This window comes from Lepidothrix coronata, unplaced genomic scaffold, assembly GCF_001604755.1.
Source record: "Lepidothrix coronata isolate B3197 unplaced genomic scaffold, Lepidothrix_coronata-1.0 Scaffold0, whole genome shotgun sequence".
Classification (NCBI taxonomy): domain Eukaryota; kingdom Metazoa; phylum Chordata; class Aves; order Passeriformes; family Pipridae; genus Lepidothrix; species Lepidothrix coronata.
This window is the reverse complement of record NW_016690180.1, coordinates 13,688,425-13,705,293: the sequence shown is the minus strand read 5'-3', so window position 1 is coordinate 13,705,293 and position 16,869 is coordinate 13,688,425. Positions and strand designations below refer to the sequence as shown.

The 16,869-nt window shown below is 34.3% G+C and overlaps 1 protein-coding gene across 2 annotated transcripts in view; it reads left to right on the top strand.

Annotated features, from left to right (window-relative positions):
- Positions 1–16,869, top strand: part of PCDH7 (protocadherin 7) — a 268,634-nt gene that overhangs the window by 116,487 nt on the left and 135,278 nt on the right. Inside the window, exon 2 of one of the 2 annotated variants that reach the window (XM_017805250.1) lies at positions 13,310–13,502. In XM_017805250.1, the coding sequence (XP_017660739.1) occupies positions 13,310–13,502 (193 nt within the window). Of the gene's footprint in view, positions 1–13,309; positions 13,527–16,869 lie in introns of both variants that reach the window. The other variant, XM_017805242.1, reaches the window with a different exon arrangement.

Sequence of the window (16,869 nt, the reverse complement as noted above, 5' to 3'; positions counted from 1 at the left end):
TTGTCACTTTTTTTAATAACATCTTAATATTTAAAACTTCTTTGGAGCTGATAACAAGCATCAGACTGTCTTGAATTACAGTCACAGTATTAAACACATTTCTAGACAAATATTTGAGACAGTGCATAATAAGAATGAATTTAGCTGTCTGAAAAGGCAATGCGGTCTATTTTAATCTTCTTGCAATCGCAGTACGCTTCTCTGGGCCTGTAGTTTCTTCCAGGAAATCCATCAGGCTTTCTTCCTCGTGACAATGAAAGTTACCCATCTGGTCTCTAGCTGTAGAATGAAAGAACATGAACTCCAGTTTGTGAACTCTTTGTAGAACTTCCTTGAGTCTCAAATAATGTATTTATGAGCAATCCTGATAATGCAGTGACTACTGAAATATAGGGTTTAGTGAACCATAACTTGAACTCATCCTTCATCAGCCTCATAAAAAAATGTGAGACACGCAATTAAAAATAGTCATTTATTAGGCCTAGAGTATTTTTATTGTCTCGTTTTCAGAGTACCTTAAAGAGACAAAGGGAACATGAGCTCTAGCAAATACATTTTCCTGTTAATAAAAATCAGTACATCTTTCTCAAAACAAATGAAAAATCATTCTGAAGAAATATCTATGAATATTTGCCACACTTGGGCTGGGCAGAAAAGGTCTTGGAAGGGACTAGAGCAAATGACCTGAATCTTTTAAAAGGGAATCTTCACACCAATGTGTGGTTCTTATTACTGAAGTACATGCTGCATTTTTCAACCTAAGAAAACATTTTTCTCTAACATATTGTTGTATAATGATGTGACAGCACACTTAAAGTTTTACACTTGAACTTTGTTAAACTGGTGATGAAATATGTAGCCACGTTTTTAGTTGAGGAGGTATTCTTTTTTTTTATGCTAACCAGTTCAAGAATATTTAAAAAATATCTATAAAATCTTACCTATGAATAATTTCAGCTTAAATATTTTTAATATAAGTCAAGCTTTTCTGTTTCTATTTTACAATATTTTATATATGCATAATAATTTGATTTTCCTTCAGATGCATAATTTCTTTCATGATTTTTTAGAGTGTATGATGGAAATCTTTTGAGAGATTAGCAGATATCTTTTAGTTTTGGGTCCAAATCTGAAGTGAAAGATTCAAAAAATAAAAATCAAGTCCTAGGATAATAAAAGTATTTATATTGAAGGAGTTAGTCCATGCCGTTAATGTGTTAAAACTACATTCTCAAATAGTTACTAACATTTTGAGTCAAGTGTAAATAGTTTCACATTTCAATGGCTTTAAGCAATTTGCTTCAAATAACATCACTGACAATTACAGAGTAACTTTTAACCTACAGCAACAGGCATGGTGTTGCAGATGGCCATAGCAGGAAATAGGCAGCGATTGCTACGTATCAATAGTTTTCTAACTTACATAACTATTTTTTTGAAAATACATAATTTCCTTTTTTGTATTTTGAATATTTTTCCAACAATTTGTTTATTATTACCTAAATGTCCTCTTTTAATTAGTTTTTTAAAATACCCATTGCACTTCAAACATTTTCCTGCAATGGAAGAAAATGTATATTCTATTTTTATAGTAATACAATATTTTTGAAGTACTTTTTCTGTGTGATATATGGAAAAAAAAGTAAATTAGCAAATGCCCCCACATCTTTTGCAGGCATTTTAATTATAGAAGGTGGCTGTATAGATAAATAGACTTGGAGCATAGTTCTGGACATGGGCCTCATCTGTTATTTTGTCTGAGCTACCTTTTTATCAGTTTCCTCTTCAATTACCTCATTCAAATATAATTTTTCTAACGGTTTATTTGTCACAATAAAAGTGTGTGTAACCCTGATTAAAATGAAATAATGGAACAAATTGTATTTTTATATTCATTCAAGTCTCCCTTTTTCCCCCATCAAATCTATAGTGCTTTTTCAAATATGCAATTTATGAATAAAATTAATCGTTTCAAGACCTTGTATTTTGAGCCTCTGGCATGTTTATTATTAAAACTTCCATAGCTACAGTGTTTCATCTGACTTGAGTGATCTAAAATTATGTAGCTAATTTAAGTTTCTCAATATTTAGTGAAGAATATTTCCATTCTATTAAATATCTTCCTAGATGAGATACACATCTATAGTTCTGTCCTTTCACTTCCTGTAGAGGAATGCAGTTGACTATCTGAGATTTTGTGCCTGAGTTTATATTGTCCAATTTATAGAAAATGTTTTGACCCTTTAAAAATCACTATGCTTTTAAATTTAAGACATTTAAGTTTAAAGAATAATTTGGACAACTTAGATGAATAAACAGTAAACAAACAATAAGGGCTACATTATACATAAGAAAAATATAAAATATTGAGTCAATTACCTAATTTTGGAAAACATTTCAACTGCAGGTTTTGGAAAATATGTCATCATCAACACATTTTGATGACCAGCGCAAAAATCCTTATTCCTATTCACTCACAAAAAGAGTTAATTTTTATATCTGTTTTTACTGTATTTGTATATCTGCCCTACTAAAGTGACTTGTTTATGTATTCTTCCAGGAGTTATTGCTGAATTTTCCTAAAATTTGAAGCTGTGACTCTCCTTGTTCATATTGGGCTTTTCTTCTGAACAATAACTAAAAAGAAAATATTCTCAATAATATTAAAAATTAACCTTTTTAACAATGACAGAAGGTAGGTAAGACTTAAGACCCAAAGAGTTCCACTCTGATGCAACATATATATTAGTAATTAAAAATCTTGTTGAGAGTTATTTTTTTCCCTTTTTATCTAGTAAGTTCTATACAGAACACTGTGGTCTATTTTCAATTTGTTCAAAATGTTTCTTCTAATATTAGCATCAGGAATATTTTACATTTCTTGGAAGAAAACAATACTTTTGCATCAGTGCTTTGTTAATACTAAAGCTTCATATTTTGAAAGGTTCATATACGCTTTAGCTATCTGGATCTGTGATTTCAATGGCATTCTGACAAAGATCCCTTTGCAAACACAAGCCTGTCTTTGTGCAGGGGAAAAAAATGTAGAGAGAGCAATTTTTATAAATTGTCTCTGTCTACATTAGCAAATAGAATGGCCCAAAAGATATTGATCTGTATGGTGAAACAGTGGGTTCTGACACCGATTTTCATACTATATGCATTCTGTGAAGATTTACTGTGGAGTAGTTCTAGTCTGATCCTGTGAACTGAACTTCTTTTTGTTCAAGCTGTCTAGGGAGGCTTTTGGATCACATGCTGTGTTGGAATTGAATTCAAAAGGGTCCAATATGTTTGCTTCAAGTTCTTCCAAAGATAACAAAGTACAAAAATTGGGGATAATAAGGAAATTAATTTATGTAGTCTATATCTTATGTGAACTAAAATATTATTGTAGATTCACACAGAATGCTGCATAGAACATGACAATTTGTATCTTTTGTGTACAATTCTGTAGTTCTGAAATATTTTTCTTTTCATGTCTATCTGCATATTCATTTATATATATATATATATATATACATAAGTTTTATGTATATATATATATGTGTGTGTGTGTGAAATAGAATGTGTGCTAGAACCTCAAGTGATATATGTAAATATATGAGTATTGCTTAATTGGATGAATTGTTTCTATCACATCACTTTTTGACCCATTTGAACTTGAGACAACTAAAGGATCATCATTTTATAGCCTATAAAAAAATATATGTAGACAGACTTTCTGGTTTCATCATTTCTCAGTGGGCAGTTTTGTGTAAATGATTTTTGAAATGGGTTTATAAATGTATATCTCCCTTGTTAGGGCTTTTTAGTGCCTGATAACTAGGGTAAAATGTTATATTCTTTTTTCCTTCAACACACTAAATTTAATAATATTGCAGATTCAAGAGAAGTTGCAGATGATCTCAACCCAAATATTTGGTGGATTGAGCTGGTGGAATGGAAATGAGGATTTTGCTTGTTTGTTTTCAGAGAAGCATATTTGAGCCAAAGAAAAACTTTAATGAAATAGCATAGAAAACAGACAAAGATAAAAATTTCTCATGTTGAAAGACAGGAGCTGACAGACATAACAGCCTCAGTAAACTAATATCCCTGGACTAGTTTTGGGCAGCATATTCTCTGGTGAAAAACAAAGAAATCAAAACAAACTCCTCCAGGAAAGATAGACTCTCCAAATACTTCAGCAAAAGATATGATCACAGAAGAGTCTGAGAGAATGTTAGCCATTTTGAAGGTAAAAGTAGTAATATAAGATACTGGACACTTAGCTAAATGAATTCTGTTACAGTGCCTTAATAATAGATTTTTGTCAAAGAAGTGTTCAGAGGATTTCAATGAAAATTATTAGAAAGAATTAGAGTAGAAGACTGGAATCTAATGCAATGAGTTCAGAAAAAGAAATACTAGATGCACTGCAGTTGTGTTTAATCTTCATGAAAGATATAGGACAAGCTTTTGTTTTAAGAAAATAGAACTATGATAAAAATCTTAATTCATGTTGTAATTGTTCTTGGTAAGACAAAGTACTACTTATCCATTTCATTCTTGCACTAGAATAATAAGAGCATTTCAGGGTCATAGATGATTTGTTTTTACAATTGTCAAACAATAGGATACTGAAGTGATAACAAAAATATATTTTTATGAGCGGGCAAACAAGTATGCTAAAATTCTTTTGACCATGTCTGATAGAGATTCTCATTTATTCTTTGTTGCTTTATGCTCACCTTTCAATAGCTAGCAAGAAGAGCTCTTGTGAAATGCCAAGAACATTGGCTTCACTTTAAAGCCTTGTAAGATCTGGTTTAATTTTTGTAAACAATCTTGTGTGTTATATTTTGATATGAGTGTTCTATCACAAAAGAGTATTGTGTCTTTGAGAAAGGAAGGTTCTTCATATTATTGGTTCTTCTCTGATGATATTCACAGAAATAAAAGGCATGCCTTTTATTTGTTTACTTGTAACAGAGACAAGAATTATTAGAAATCTACTTAACGTAGCCAGGTCAATAAAAAAAAATTTTGGCTGCTCAAAAGTCCTTGTTGTGAATCAGAAAGGCAAGTTTAAAAAACAGGAAAGAGAGGATATTTGAGAAAAGCACTAAACTTAAAAGGAAAAAAGTATGTTTGAATGTTACACTAAGATGCCCATAATGCAAAATGCTTTATGGAATATTATCCCTGAATAGCAAATCTTAACATGTAGCCCTGGGCTTAAACAAATAGATATTAATGGATGTGTATTTCATAGTTATACAGAACAAACAAAATATGCTTCTGATTCATGACCAGATTACTACTGCAACTAAAATTAATAAAAATAGAATTAAAAAAATTATTGAAAATAATGATGAAGAGTCTTTCTCTTGTGTTTAGGATTCTTACCTGATAGCTGAGCCAATCACAGTTCATCACAGATGATCTTTGCTGCAGAGCTGCAATATCAGAATATTTTTTTTATTTTATTCAAGTCCTGTTTAAAATTACAATTGTCACTACATTTTGCTAAATTTAAAAGAAAAAGAAATCATTATTTTTATCAGTGTGTTTCTCCTCCTTTATCCTGCTGCTGTAATACTAATCTCAGATATTTCAATTTTTCATTGAAAAAATAATGCCTGTTTAATTTAATTTCCTGACAATTTTATATTAACCACAATGACAGAAGTTTAGAACAATAGAAATATGTGATTTGAATGGGGAAATGAGTTGTGTGGGTTGAAACTATTCATGTAGAAGAGGAATCATTCATTAATATTTTGTTTGTCTTCCAACAAGTTTCCAGCAATTAAGAATGAATGGAAAGAAAAGGATAATGACATGTTTTATCAAAATTCAAGTGCTAAAGAAGCATTTTGAATTTATGTGATCAGTTGCTGTCTCTCATCTGTCTGTTTTCAGATCTACCCTATATACATCTAAAAGTCACTGTATTAGTCTTACAAGCAGCTTGACACTGATTGACTTTCTGAAGCTAACAGGAATTATTCAGGTTCGACTCATCAGCAGTACTTTTTATGCTTTGGTGTAAACTGAAATACAGAAATTCCATTCAAACATAAAAGAAACCTATAAGAGTAGCAAAACTGTGGAACAGCTTGCTCAGAGAGGCCGTGGAGTCTCCATTCTTGAAGATACTAAAACCCTGACTGATTACATCCCTGGGGAAAGTGCTCTACTTTAACCAGGGGAATTGGACTAGGTAATATCTAGAGCTGGCTCTTAGGCCAACTTAAATCCCAGCAAATAGCCCAAGATATCATACCTTTTTAAAGTGGGAAGTCATCTGATATGAGAGTTAGGGAAAAATAAAACCCTTAGTTTCTAATGTTCCAAGCTAATGCTGAACAAACTGGTAGAAATACTTGAAAGCTTCTTGTAGTTTGATTCTCTGTTTAATTTCCTCAGATAGTTTTTTATTCTTCTCTACATATTAAGTTGCATCTTGATTTGCATTTTACAGTTTTTTAAAATGTTTTCAATCCTTATGCTTTTGTGATGTAGATATTGTGACAGCAGAAAGGCCTATTTTTGTCTCACTAGTTTTGTTCAAGTTCTAAGTAATTAAGAGAGAAATTTGCTAACTCTTCCTTGTTACACTTCGGTGCATCCACTTTATCCAGAATCAGTTGTGAGGTAACTGGCTGAGAAAGGGTTGATGGTTGCAAGCTTAGATCTGAAAATGATTACACAGAAAAGATTCACTCTTCCACACCACTATTATAGTCCAAATGCACCAGGATTTGAACAGACAATATTAACAATGCTGATAGCAGTTGATATACAGAAATCAGAGAAATGAGAGAATATAATCCATGAGCAATGTGAAGTAACAAGAAATATAATACCAAACTAGAAACTTTAAGATATGAAAGGAAAATGTCTCTCATAATGGTGAAAAAGTGTCACAATTAAGTCTTGTGGAGCTATATGGATATATTGCATTTCCCCAAGTCTATCCAAACTCTATCCCTAATGTCAAGCTCCAAAATTAGGGTTCTTCATGAACTGAAAATATAATTTTAATTTCTAGCTTTGATAGGGATGAATTATTTAATACAGGCTAAGATAAACACTCTACCACAGAATAAGTTAATAGGGATCAATTATTACAGATAGCAGGAAGCATATGTCTTTGGCATTGCAGTGATTTTTGTTCTGTGGATGAGGGGAGAAGAAGATACCTTGTTTATGAAATAGAGATGAAACAAGGAAGAAATGGTGATTTACCATTGGGGCATAATGCAAGGGTGTGTCTTTTCTCTGTGATCTACTCATCTCCAGGATCAGATATAATTAGGAATAACTGTATATGCTGTTCTCAGAAAATATGTTGTCAGTTTTCAGAGGGGAAAATTATTAAACCTATTGGTGTCTTACTAAACATGAGTACAGTAAGGACTATCCCTACTAAGGGACCAGTAAAGGCTTAGGGTTGCTGTTTTGCTGGGAAGGACAAATTAAACAGCTAATGGACTTATTTGGGTAAAAGCAGCTGTACGATGTTGACTCACAGTGCTGGCAGATGGACCTGTGTTAATGTTGTACACTGAAAATCAATAAAGCTAAACATAACCCTCTTCTCTCATGGGTAGGTGTCTTAATTTGTGAGCACTTGGAAATTTCTCATGTCCATTTTTCTGTGAGAAATTACTGATGTAATATTATAAATGGAAACACAAAATTAAGGATGTAGTCTAGTTTTGCTTGTTAAAGTGCAGCTTATATCCCTCTTTTTGATATTTAAATGAATGCATAATATAACCGGCATTTTACTAATAACTTGTTAGAAATATTAATGCTAATATCATCCTCTTAGTTGTCTCATTAATATGCAGTTTTATTTGAAATCTCAACTGTTTTACAGATTAGAATATAAACAAAGAGTATGTGAATAAAGTTCTTGTTTGTGGAGGGGGTTTATTGCATTCTTAGTAACTGATGCATTAGTAGCATTTATTATGTATCAATATCCTAGTGTTTGTAACTCTCTTCATAAGGATTTAAACTCATTTAACTTAAATGTTAGTGACAATTAACAGAGTGCTATGAGTCGCAGGAACAAACTTACATGCATATACATATACATAGGGTTTTTTCAGAGGCGTTTTATAGCAATCCCATACTTCCGTGTTTTCATCAACTTTATCTCTAAGATGTCCTAGTTTATTTGGTGTAAAAATCAGGTGCCATAATTAGTTTAGCCCCAATATTCGAAGGAAATATTAAAACTCTGTATCTTTTATAACTGATAGTTCTGTTATGACATTTGGTAAATTTATCCAGATTATATTGTCTTAAGTATATGGTGATTTGCATATCAGAAACAATGACATGTTGGAAAGGAGACAGTAAACCATAGTATGGATATTCAGGTTTTTTTGTTTTTAAAATTCATTATAGTAATCAGATAGAGTGTTCACTAACTATGCAGGTAACAAACATATATTATGATCAAAGTCTATTTCTTTTTATCAGAAAAGCACAGGCCATGATGTTATTCTATGAGACATGATACATTCAAAATTTACTATACATTTGCCTGAGAGGATCTGGTTCTCAGAAGTATTGCAATAGAGGTCAGAATTCTGACATTTGTACTGGAAGTAGAAGTGTAATAAATGCTACAGAATAACAATTAATATATTTACATGCACATCATTCTTTCCAAAAGGATTTTATCATCATCATGCCATCCTCATTGATATTCTGTGGAACGGGCTGAATTGGCTGTACTGAACTGAATACACTGTATTTTAGTTTTATAATCAGATAACTCCTGCTCAGTACAGCACTTAAGAAAAAACCAAGATGAACACCCAGATCTCTTTAAAAACTATTATTAATAACTTAGTAAAGGTACATGAAATTTCTTTTAGTTTAGAGGATATATAGTGATCTTAGGAATTTTTAACCTAAGCTATAAAACAGCTCAACTTTGCATGTGCCACATGTATTCTTCCATAAATGTAATCTAGATAAGGCATTTATCTTCAAAAGAATATGTGAAGATGACCAGAATGCTCCTAAAGCCTTTATAGCTCTTTCCAAAACTTAATTTAAATAACATTGCTACGGTTCTTGTGGTAAACAGGTGTTCTGTACTTGTGATCTAGTTAGGACTGGTTTCCAAAAAAACAGTGGAAAATGGAAAAGGGAACATGAAATTCCAAATACTTTTTTTTTTTTTTTTAATTCATTTTCATTTTAGGGAACATCACTCTGTTCTTGCAATAACTGTAGACAATGAGAAGTGTTTATGGTGTTGATGAATACATTCAGTGCCGGTAGCTCGGTGAGCAGCTGCAGCGCCAGCTGTAGGCTGAGCTCTGGGCGGCTGAAGCCCCAGGAAAGAAGCCTGAATTGCCGACCCTTTGCATAACAAAGGGCACGGGGACCTGTGGCCCAGCCAGGTGAACGGACACTCAGAGACACAGCTGGAGCTGAGGACACCCAGACTTTAAGGCACTTAGACTGTGAGTGTATAAAAGCCCAGGGTTTCCTTTGTTAGGGTTCTCTCCTCGGAGGCACCCAGCTGGAGATGCTTTTTTGTTAGTTATTGCACCAAGATTAAAGTATTTTAAGGATTGGGACGTCTGAGATTCTGCTATGGGAAATCTGGGGTCGAGCCGGTAAGGAAATCTGATCTGACTGTGTGAGTGTGGGACGTATAGCTGCAAAGGGGCCACTGTCCCAGCTCAGCTGGTGTAAACGTGACTGCCAGAGTGGCTCCTAGATGGTCAGATAGGAAAGTTTCTTTAGCAGTGGTGCACCATATCTTTGCTACAAAGTGACCTCAGGCAGCAGTTGATTATATCTAGAAAAGCAGATGGAATTGAGTCATCGTAATCATTGAATAAAATTTCAAAAACCTTTAGGGAAGGGGTGGTAGTATTTGTCTCTTCAGGTTAAATCTCTAACAAGAATTTTTAAAGATATTATGCCACAATGGTCTTTAGTAGATTTGTAAGTAGGACCAATGTGTAGGTGTGTGGTAACTGTGAATGGTAAGCTTTGCTTTCCACACTTGAATTCTGCGGGTTCTCCATCTCTAAGTGCCATACTCTCCAGTTATCCACTGTCAGAGCTGTTCTTTTTCCAAGGAGAAAATGGAATGTGGTTCACGGTTGTAATATTTTAAGGGTAGAGTCCATAGAGCTTAGCTCTGGTTTACAGGGCATTAGTTTTACTACTTCACAGGCATCCAAATGTCACAGAATCACAGAATATTCTGAGTTGGAAGGGACCCACAAGAATCATCAAGTCCAACTCTTAACCCTGCACAGGACATCCCCAAAAATCATGCCATGTGCCTGCAAGTGTTGTCCAAATGCTTCTTGAACTCTGTCAGGCTTTGTGCTTTGAGCAGTTCCCTGGGGAGCCTGTTTCAATGCCCAGCCACCCTCTGGGTGAAGAACTTTTTTCTAATATCTAACCTAAACCTCCCCAGACACAACTTGAGGCCATTCTCTCGGCTCCTCTCACTGATCACCACAGAGAAGAGATCAGTGCCTGCCCCTCTTCTTCCCCTCACGAGGAAGTTGTAGGCTGCAATGAGGTCTCCCTTCAGTCTCCTTTTCTCCAGGCTGAGCAGACCAAGTGACCTCAGCCCCACCTCATATGACTTCCCCTCAAGGCCCTTCCCCATCTTCGTTGCCCTCCACTGAACACTCTCTAATGGTTTAATATCTTTCTTATATTTTGTTGCTCCAAACTGCACACAATATTCAAGGTAAGGCCACACCGGTGCAGAGCAGAGCAGGACAATCCCCTCCCTTGACCAGCTGGTGATGCTTTGCCTGATGCTCCCCAGGACACAATTGACCCTCCTGGCTGCCAGGGCACTGCTGACTCATATTCAACTTGCTGTGAATCAGGAGTCCCTTTCTGTAGCACTTCTTTCCAGTGTCTCGTTCCCCATTCTGTACATACATCCGGTGTTGCCCGTCCCCAGTGCAGAACCTGGCACTTGCCCTTATTAAACTTGGTATGGCTGGTGACTGCTTGGTCCTCTAATTTTTTGAAGTCTTTCTGCAGGGCTTCCCTGCCTTCAAGGGAGTCAACAGCTCCTCCCAGTTTTGTGTCATCTGCAGACTTGCTTAGTATCCCTTCCAGTCCTGCATCCAATTTGTTTATGAAGATGTTGAAGAGCACAGGGTCTAAGACGGAGCACTGTGGAACCCCACTAATGACAGGTCTCCAGTCTGATGTTACCCCATTAACTATTACTCATGAGCCAATTGCTCACCCACTGCATGGTGTGTTTATTCAGCTGTGGGCTAGACATTTTGAGACGGTATCAAAAGATCTATTGAAATCCAAAAAGATTACATCCACTGGCTTCCTTTGATTAACTAGGTGGGTTACCTTGTCATAAAATAAAATTAGGTTTGACAAGCAAGACTTTCCTCTCATGAAGCCATGCTGGCTGTGGCTAAGGTCCTCATCATCTCTTAAAAAGCGTTTGCTAAAATTTGGCTTGTGGGTCTTTGGATGTCTGAGAGTTGTCAGATTATCATGTGGATATCAGGTCCATAGGGCCTCTCAAATGTAGATGATAATGTTTCCTGTGTGAAGTTTGATAACAGGCAAATATAGCAGTTTGTGGGAAAATTTGGGAATTGCTTCCTCAATTTGCACATTTTCTCAACATGTCACAGTATCTAGAAGCTAATTCATTTCTTGAGAGAGAGTATGATATTCAGGAATAGCCTACAGGACAGTCTAAGTCAGTTCAAATCTCGGAGATTCACAGTTTGCATCATTGGTCCAGAACTAAGTAGTAATTGATGTATAGTTACAGATTGCAGAACTAAGTAGTAATCGAAGTATAGTTACAGATTACAGCATCTCATTGTATGAAGTTTTATCCATCAAACAGATCACAGTAAAGTAATACTAGCAATTGACATGTTTATAAACTTTTGATCTACTTTTGCCAGGAAGACTTAGCTTTATATTTGTAGTCCAACTTATTTATCATCTGCACTGAATATCTTTATATCTTTAAAAATTTGTATCCTCAAAAGAATTGTAAAATTCTTTTGACCTCTCTGCTTGCAAACCTGATGTGGACTTCTGTTCTTCAAGACTTGTGTAAGTGGTTGTAGGTACTGTTTTCTCCCTTCTGGCCTGCACATACATTTCCATCTTATAGAGACTAGAGGTGCCAGTGGGGGTGATATATTCCTATGTCTCATTCAAACATAGGGCTTGAAACACATCTGAATCCAAAGGCAGGATTCAACATCACTGTCTGAAAGTCTGCATAGTGTCTTATAAAATGGATAGATCTATTGGTGTTTGTTTCAGAAGGTGCTTTCTAGAACATCAGACATTTTTCTGTTTTTATAGCCTCGTGAACAGTAAGTTACTCCAAATGTATCATTAAATTGTTTTAAATGTATCATTGCTGCTTCAGTGTAGTTCAAATTGCAGGAGAACCCCTAGCTTCTTACTGAAAATCCCGCCTGCCCTCAGTGTCCTCTGAAATGTGAAGGATCCACTCTCCCATTTCCTGGGATGCTCACTGGTGCCAGGGTTCAGCATGTAGGCTTCCACAGCAACAGTAATATCTGTCATTTTGAATGAATACAAATCTGTAACAATCTATGTTTGTACAGTCCCAGTGGAAACATGTGGTGTCAGCTGTGCTCACAGTACTTTAAAGGTTTTATTAAGTCAGCTGGCAACACACCCCATCTCCAGGCACTGACTTTTATGGCAAAGGACCTAAGAGACTTTTTTTTCTTCCTTCTTTTTTTTTTTTCTTTTTTTTTTCATTTTTTCCCCCTTTCCCATGTCAACTAGCTTTCAGAACCACAGGAATTGGTTTTATAGAAGTCTTATGGGTGTGCTGTTATGTTCATAATACCCACAATATAGTTTACAGGTGAGCATTTTTACCCACCCACACAGTCCTACACATACACATGCACATATTGTCAAGTACCTTTATGCAGTCTGATATTAATTCTGTTCAACTTATTACTATTGATTGAAAGAGAAACTGCACAGAATTTATAAATATTTAAGCCAGTTTTCTTAGCCTGTGAATGTAGCCATTTGAAAGGAGGCTGTGAGAAACTGCTTGAAGGTTCTGGACCATATATCACAGTAAAATTCCACAGATGCTCTGTCCGGTGGCTTTTTATTTAAGAACTGTACTTTCTGCTTGCTTTAATGTAGACAAAATTGTTTAATTAGTAAATGTTAAAATATTGGTTTGCTTAAGTCATGTTTTGAGAATCAGCTGTTCAAAGACTGAACTTTCCAGTGACATTCAGAATCTTTTCTCTTGCAGCCATTTCGTAGAGTGACGTTTTCTGTTGTGAGTCAGCCTCAGGACCCGCATCAAGGGTCATTGCAGAGTTGCTATGACAGCGGTCTGGAGGAGTCAGAAACACCAAGCAGTAAGAGTTCATCAGGGCCAAGACTGGGTGCCCTTCCACTCCCAGAGGACAACTACGAAAGGACTACGCCGGATGGCAGTGTTGGTGAGGCAGAGCATATGGAAAATGGTAGGGGCAAACACAACATTCACACACCTAATCTCACTAGCAAGTGATACTAAGTAGACTTTTGAAAGGTCAGTCCAAAAATATAAATAAATAAATTAAATAGTTAACACTGTAATAATTTTATTTTAAAGCTTGATAAAATGCAGGTATACAAAATAATGGAACATAACACCACTAAAAAAACCAGTGCTTTCGTTTCTTTACATGATTTAAAATCTGTACTGCAGAAGCAGTTAAAACAGTGAAAAAAAAATACAAGTAAAGGGCTGGGGAGATGGTAATTGAATTAAATTCCATACTTTTCATTCTAGATAAAAGACCATAAAGGACATGTATTCTCGTTTCCTTCCATATTTTTTTCAAAAACTACTTAGGAAATTTCCCAGAAAATAATCTGTACAGCACCAGGAAAAGAAAATAGGATTTAAAAACCCCGCTCTAGAGAATTCTATATAAACATTATATAGACTGTTTTCAATATAATGCCAAATGACAAGCCCATTCTTCATTATTTAGAATAGAAGAACGTTACTTTCCTTTTTCCTCACTTTTTATTTTATACAGTACTTTTACAACATCTCATTTAAATTCAGGGTCCATTTATGTAGAAGGGGAAAATGCTGCATACTTATTTATTCCATAGTAATTCTCCTACTATTAAAAAACCCAGATATGTTAATATAAATCTTAAGTTAGGTTCTGTTTTTCTTTCTATCTAAAATTATTCAGGATTAAAAAAAATAAGACCAATTCAATTTGAAATGTATTTCATAAAACATGAATATTTCACTCTTCACCACTTACTGGTCTTGATCTAAAATTTTATGAAGTCAGACACTGACTTCATTGTATTTTTATTTGCCCATAAATAATGAAATAAATTAGTAAATGTCAAAGGGTACAGATTTTTGATAACCAAAGAAATAATGGGTTTTCTAATCCAATTGTAATTGGTGGGTACATGTAAGAAGGGTGGTGTATTTTTATTATAGAATGAATTAATTAGTTTGGCTAAGTGCATGTTTTAGTTTTTCAGGGATAACAACACTGGATAACTGTTCCTTGGGTTTTGTCTTTTCTGAGATAGACATGTCAACCCAGTAAAACTATGTTATTCTTCATGGTAAGATATTGTCAAATCTAGTATGTATGACTAAAGAATGGCTACAGCAGTCTACATATGCTTCAAATGTATATCCCAATAGCAAATAACTAATTGACCAAAAAGAAAGATGGTATTATCCACCTAAAGATGTGTTAGTTATGTATGTTTATAAGTGTGTGTCTATATATTTTTCTTGGTTGTCTATATGAATATTTACATTTCATTTTTCTGGAGATGAGGGGAGGAGGGAAGTGACAATGGTGTTACTGGAAGAATGTCAGAAAAAAAGTACTTTGTACCTAAATTGGGCTGATTATTTTATTATCTGTTTTGTAGTGAGATTTTGTGGTTAGGATAATAAAATTAAACAATTTGTTAATTCCCTTGCATACAGCAACATAGAGGATTTGTAGACATGAAATTCTGAGTCCAAAGTAGCTAACATGGGGTAAGCCTGAGCCACACAGTAGAGCCAAAAGTGAATATAATTTTTAACATATTTGGTAGCCAATATGAAATAATAATGAAAATATTAAGGAAATAATAATGAAAAATTTACACAGAAGTGTAATTGAAAATGAATAGTGTTTGAGCAGTGTCATAAGTTAAAGCAAACCAGTTTACTTCAGATTTTGTGTTGATACAAAAACTGGCATTGCATTATAATAACTAAAATATTTCAGATGTAAATTTGATTTTTTTGAAAAATGATATTTTGTATGTGGTAGGATGAATTTGTTGGATTCAGATTTAAAAATAATGTTCTATAGTTAGTAGATAGAGGTAGATAAATACATTAATCATGGATAAGTGAATGAAAAAAAATCTCCAGAAAAAAATTCTGCATGGTAGGACAAGCATATAGCAACCAGAAATTCCTTCTCCTTTATAAAACCTTGAACTGAAACCTTTGAAAGGTGGGTGATATTGTGATGAAAATTATGCTCTACAGACTTTTGGATTTCAACAGTGGCATGTCACCTGCCTCCAGAAATTTCTGTTAACATTAATCTATAAATAATGACAGAACAGGACGAAATCTACTTTTGTTCCTTCATATATGTAATATCTGACATTTGAGTGAGAGTTTTCTGTGATATGATTCTTTAGTCCATTTGTATTTTAACTATTTTAAGCACAATTGTATTGTTCAAATTCTGATAATGTAGTCTTCAATATTAATGGATCATTCTGACAGAAATAGAATTGAAATTGAAATCTGTCAAGCGTTCATTTGTCACATTTAATTGGAATCTAGGTAATCTGCAGTGTTTAGCTTGGTTAGGTTTTAGTCAGGATTTATACTGGATTTTCATGGAGATTTTCCATGGAAACAGCACTTTGGAAGTGATCTTGGTTATTAATTTTTACTTCAAATATTTACCATTTAATTTCAGTTGGTGAAACAATGCAGTTATAACTAATTGCTTTGTACTTCCTTTCATTTTAGAATTTGAAAGGATAATTTCCAGCTCAATACATGAAACATTCTGATACATTTTGTACTTTTTTTTTCAAGCTAAGATGACTAAGGAAAATAAGAAATCTTTATAGTTAAGGCAAATTTAAGAAGATTGAGTTCACAGGCAGAGTAAATAGGAAAGTTCTGTTTTCTGTTAAGAGCATCTTTCCATTTGCTCAGCAGAGGATAAAATGCTCAAAAATTAAAAAAAAGGATAAGAGGGTTGATTTTCTTAGAATATGCTGTACATTGCCTACCAGCCTACATGACTGTCAGATGTAGATTGAAGTTTTGTTCTGATGATTAGCTGTGGTGTCAGATGCGGGAGGGAAAAAAAAAAGAAAGAAAAAAAGAAATGTTAGCAGATTGACTGTGAAAATTCAGTATGCAAAGATCTTGTTAATTAGTAAAATCTGCAGAACCAAAAGTAACTTCTGAGTTAATTTATCCCCTGCCCTTGGAGCTTTCCTTACAAGGAAATTCTGCTCATATGTGCATCCTTCTTCTCTAATTTTGCTGTTAGAATGGCACAGCCTTAATGTAAATTGCACAATAATTCTTGAGAACATTTTCATTACGTTTGTATTTGTATATCAAGGGTAAAGACATTACCATGGCAAATTAGTTTCCTGGTCTTTAGTCATAGCCTCCTGGTTTTGACAATGCCTAATATCACATCTCAGAGGAAAATTTAGAAAAAATCCCAGTGACAGAAACTTCCACTATTACCTCTCTTCCTGACTCTAACAGTTAATAGTCAGCATATGTTTTAAATT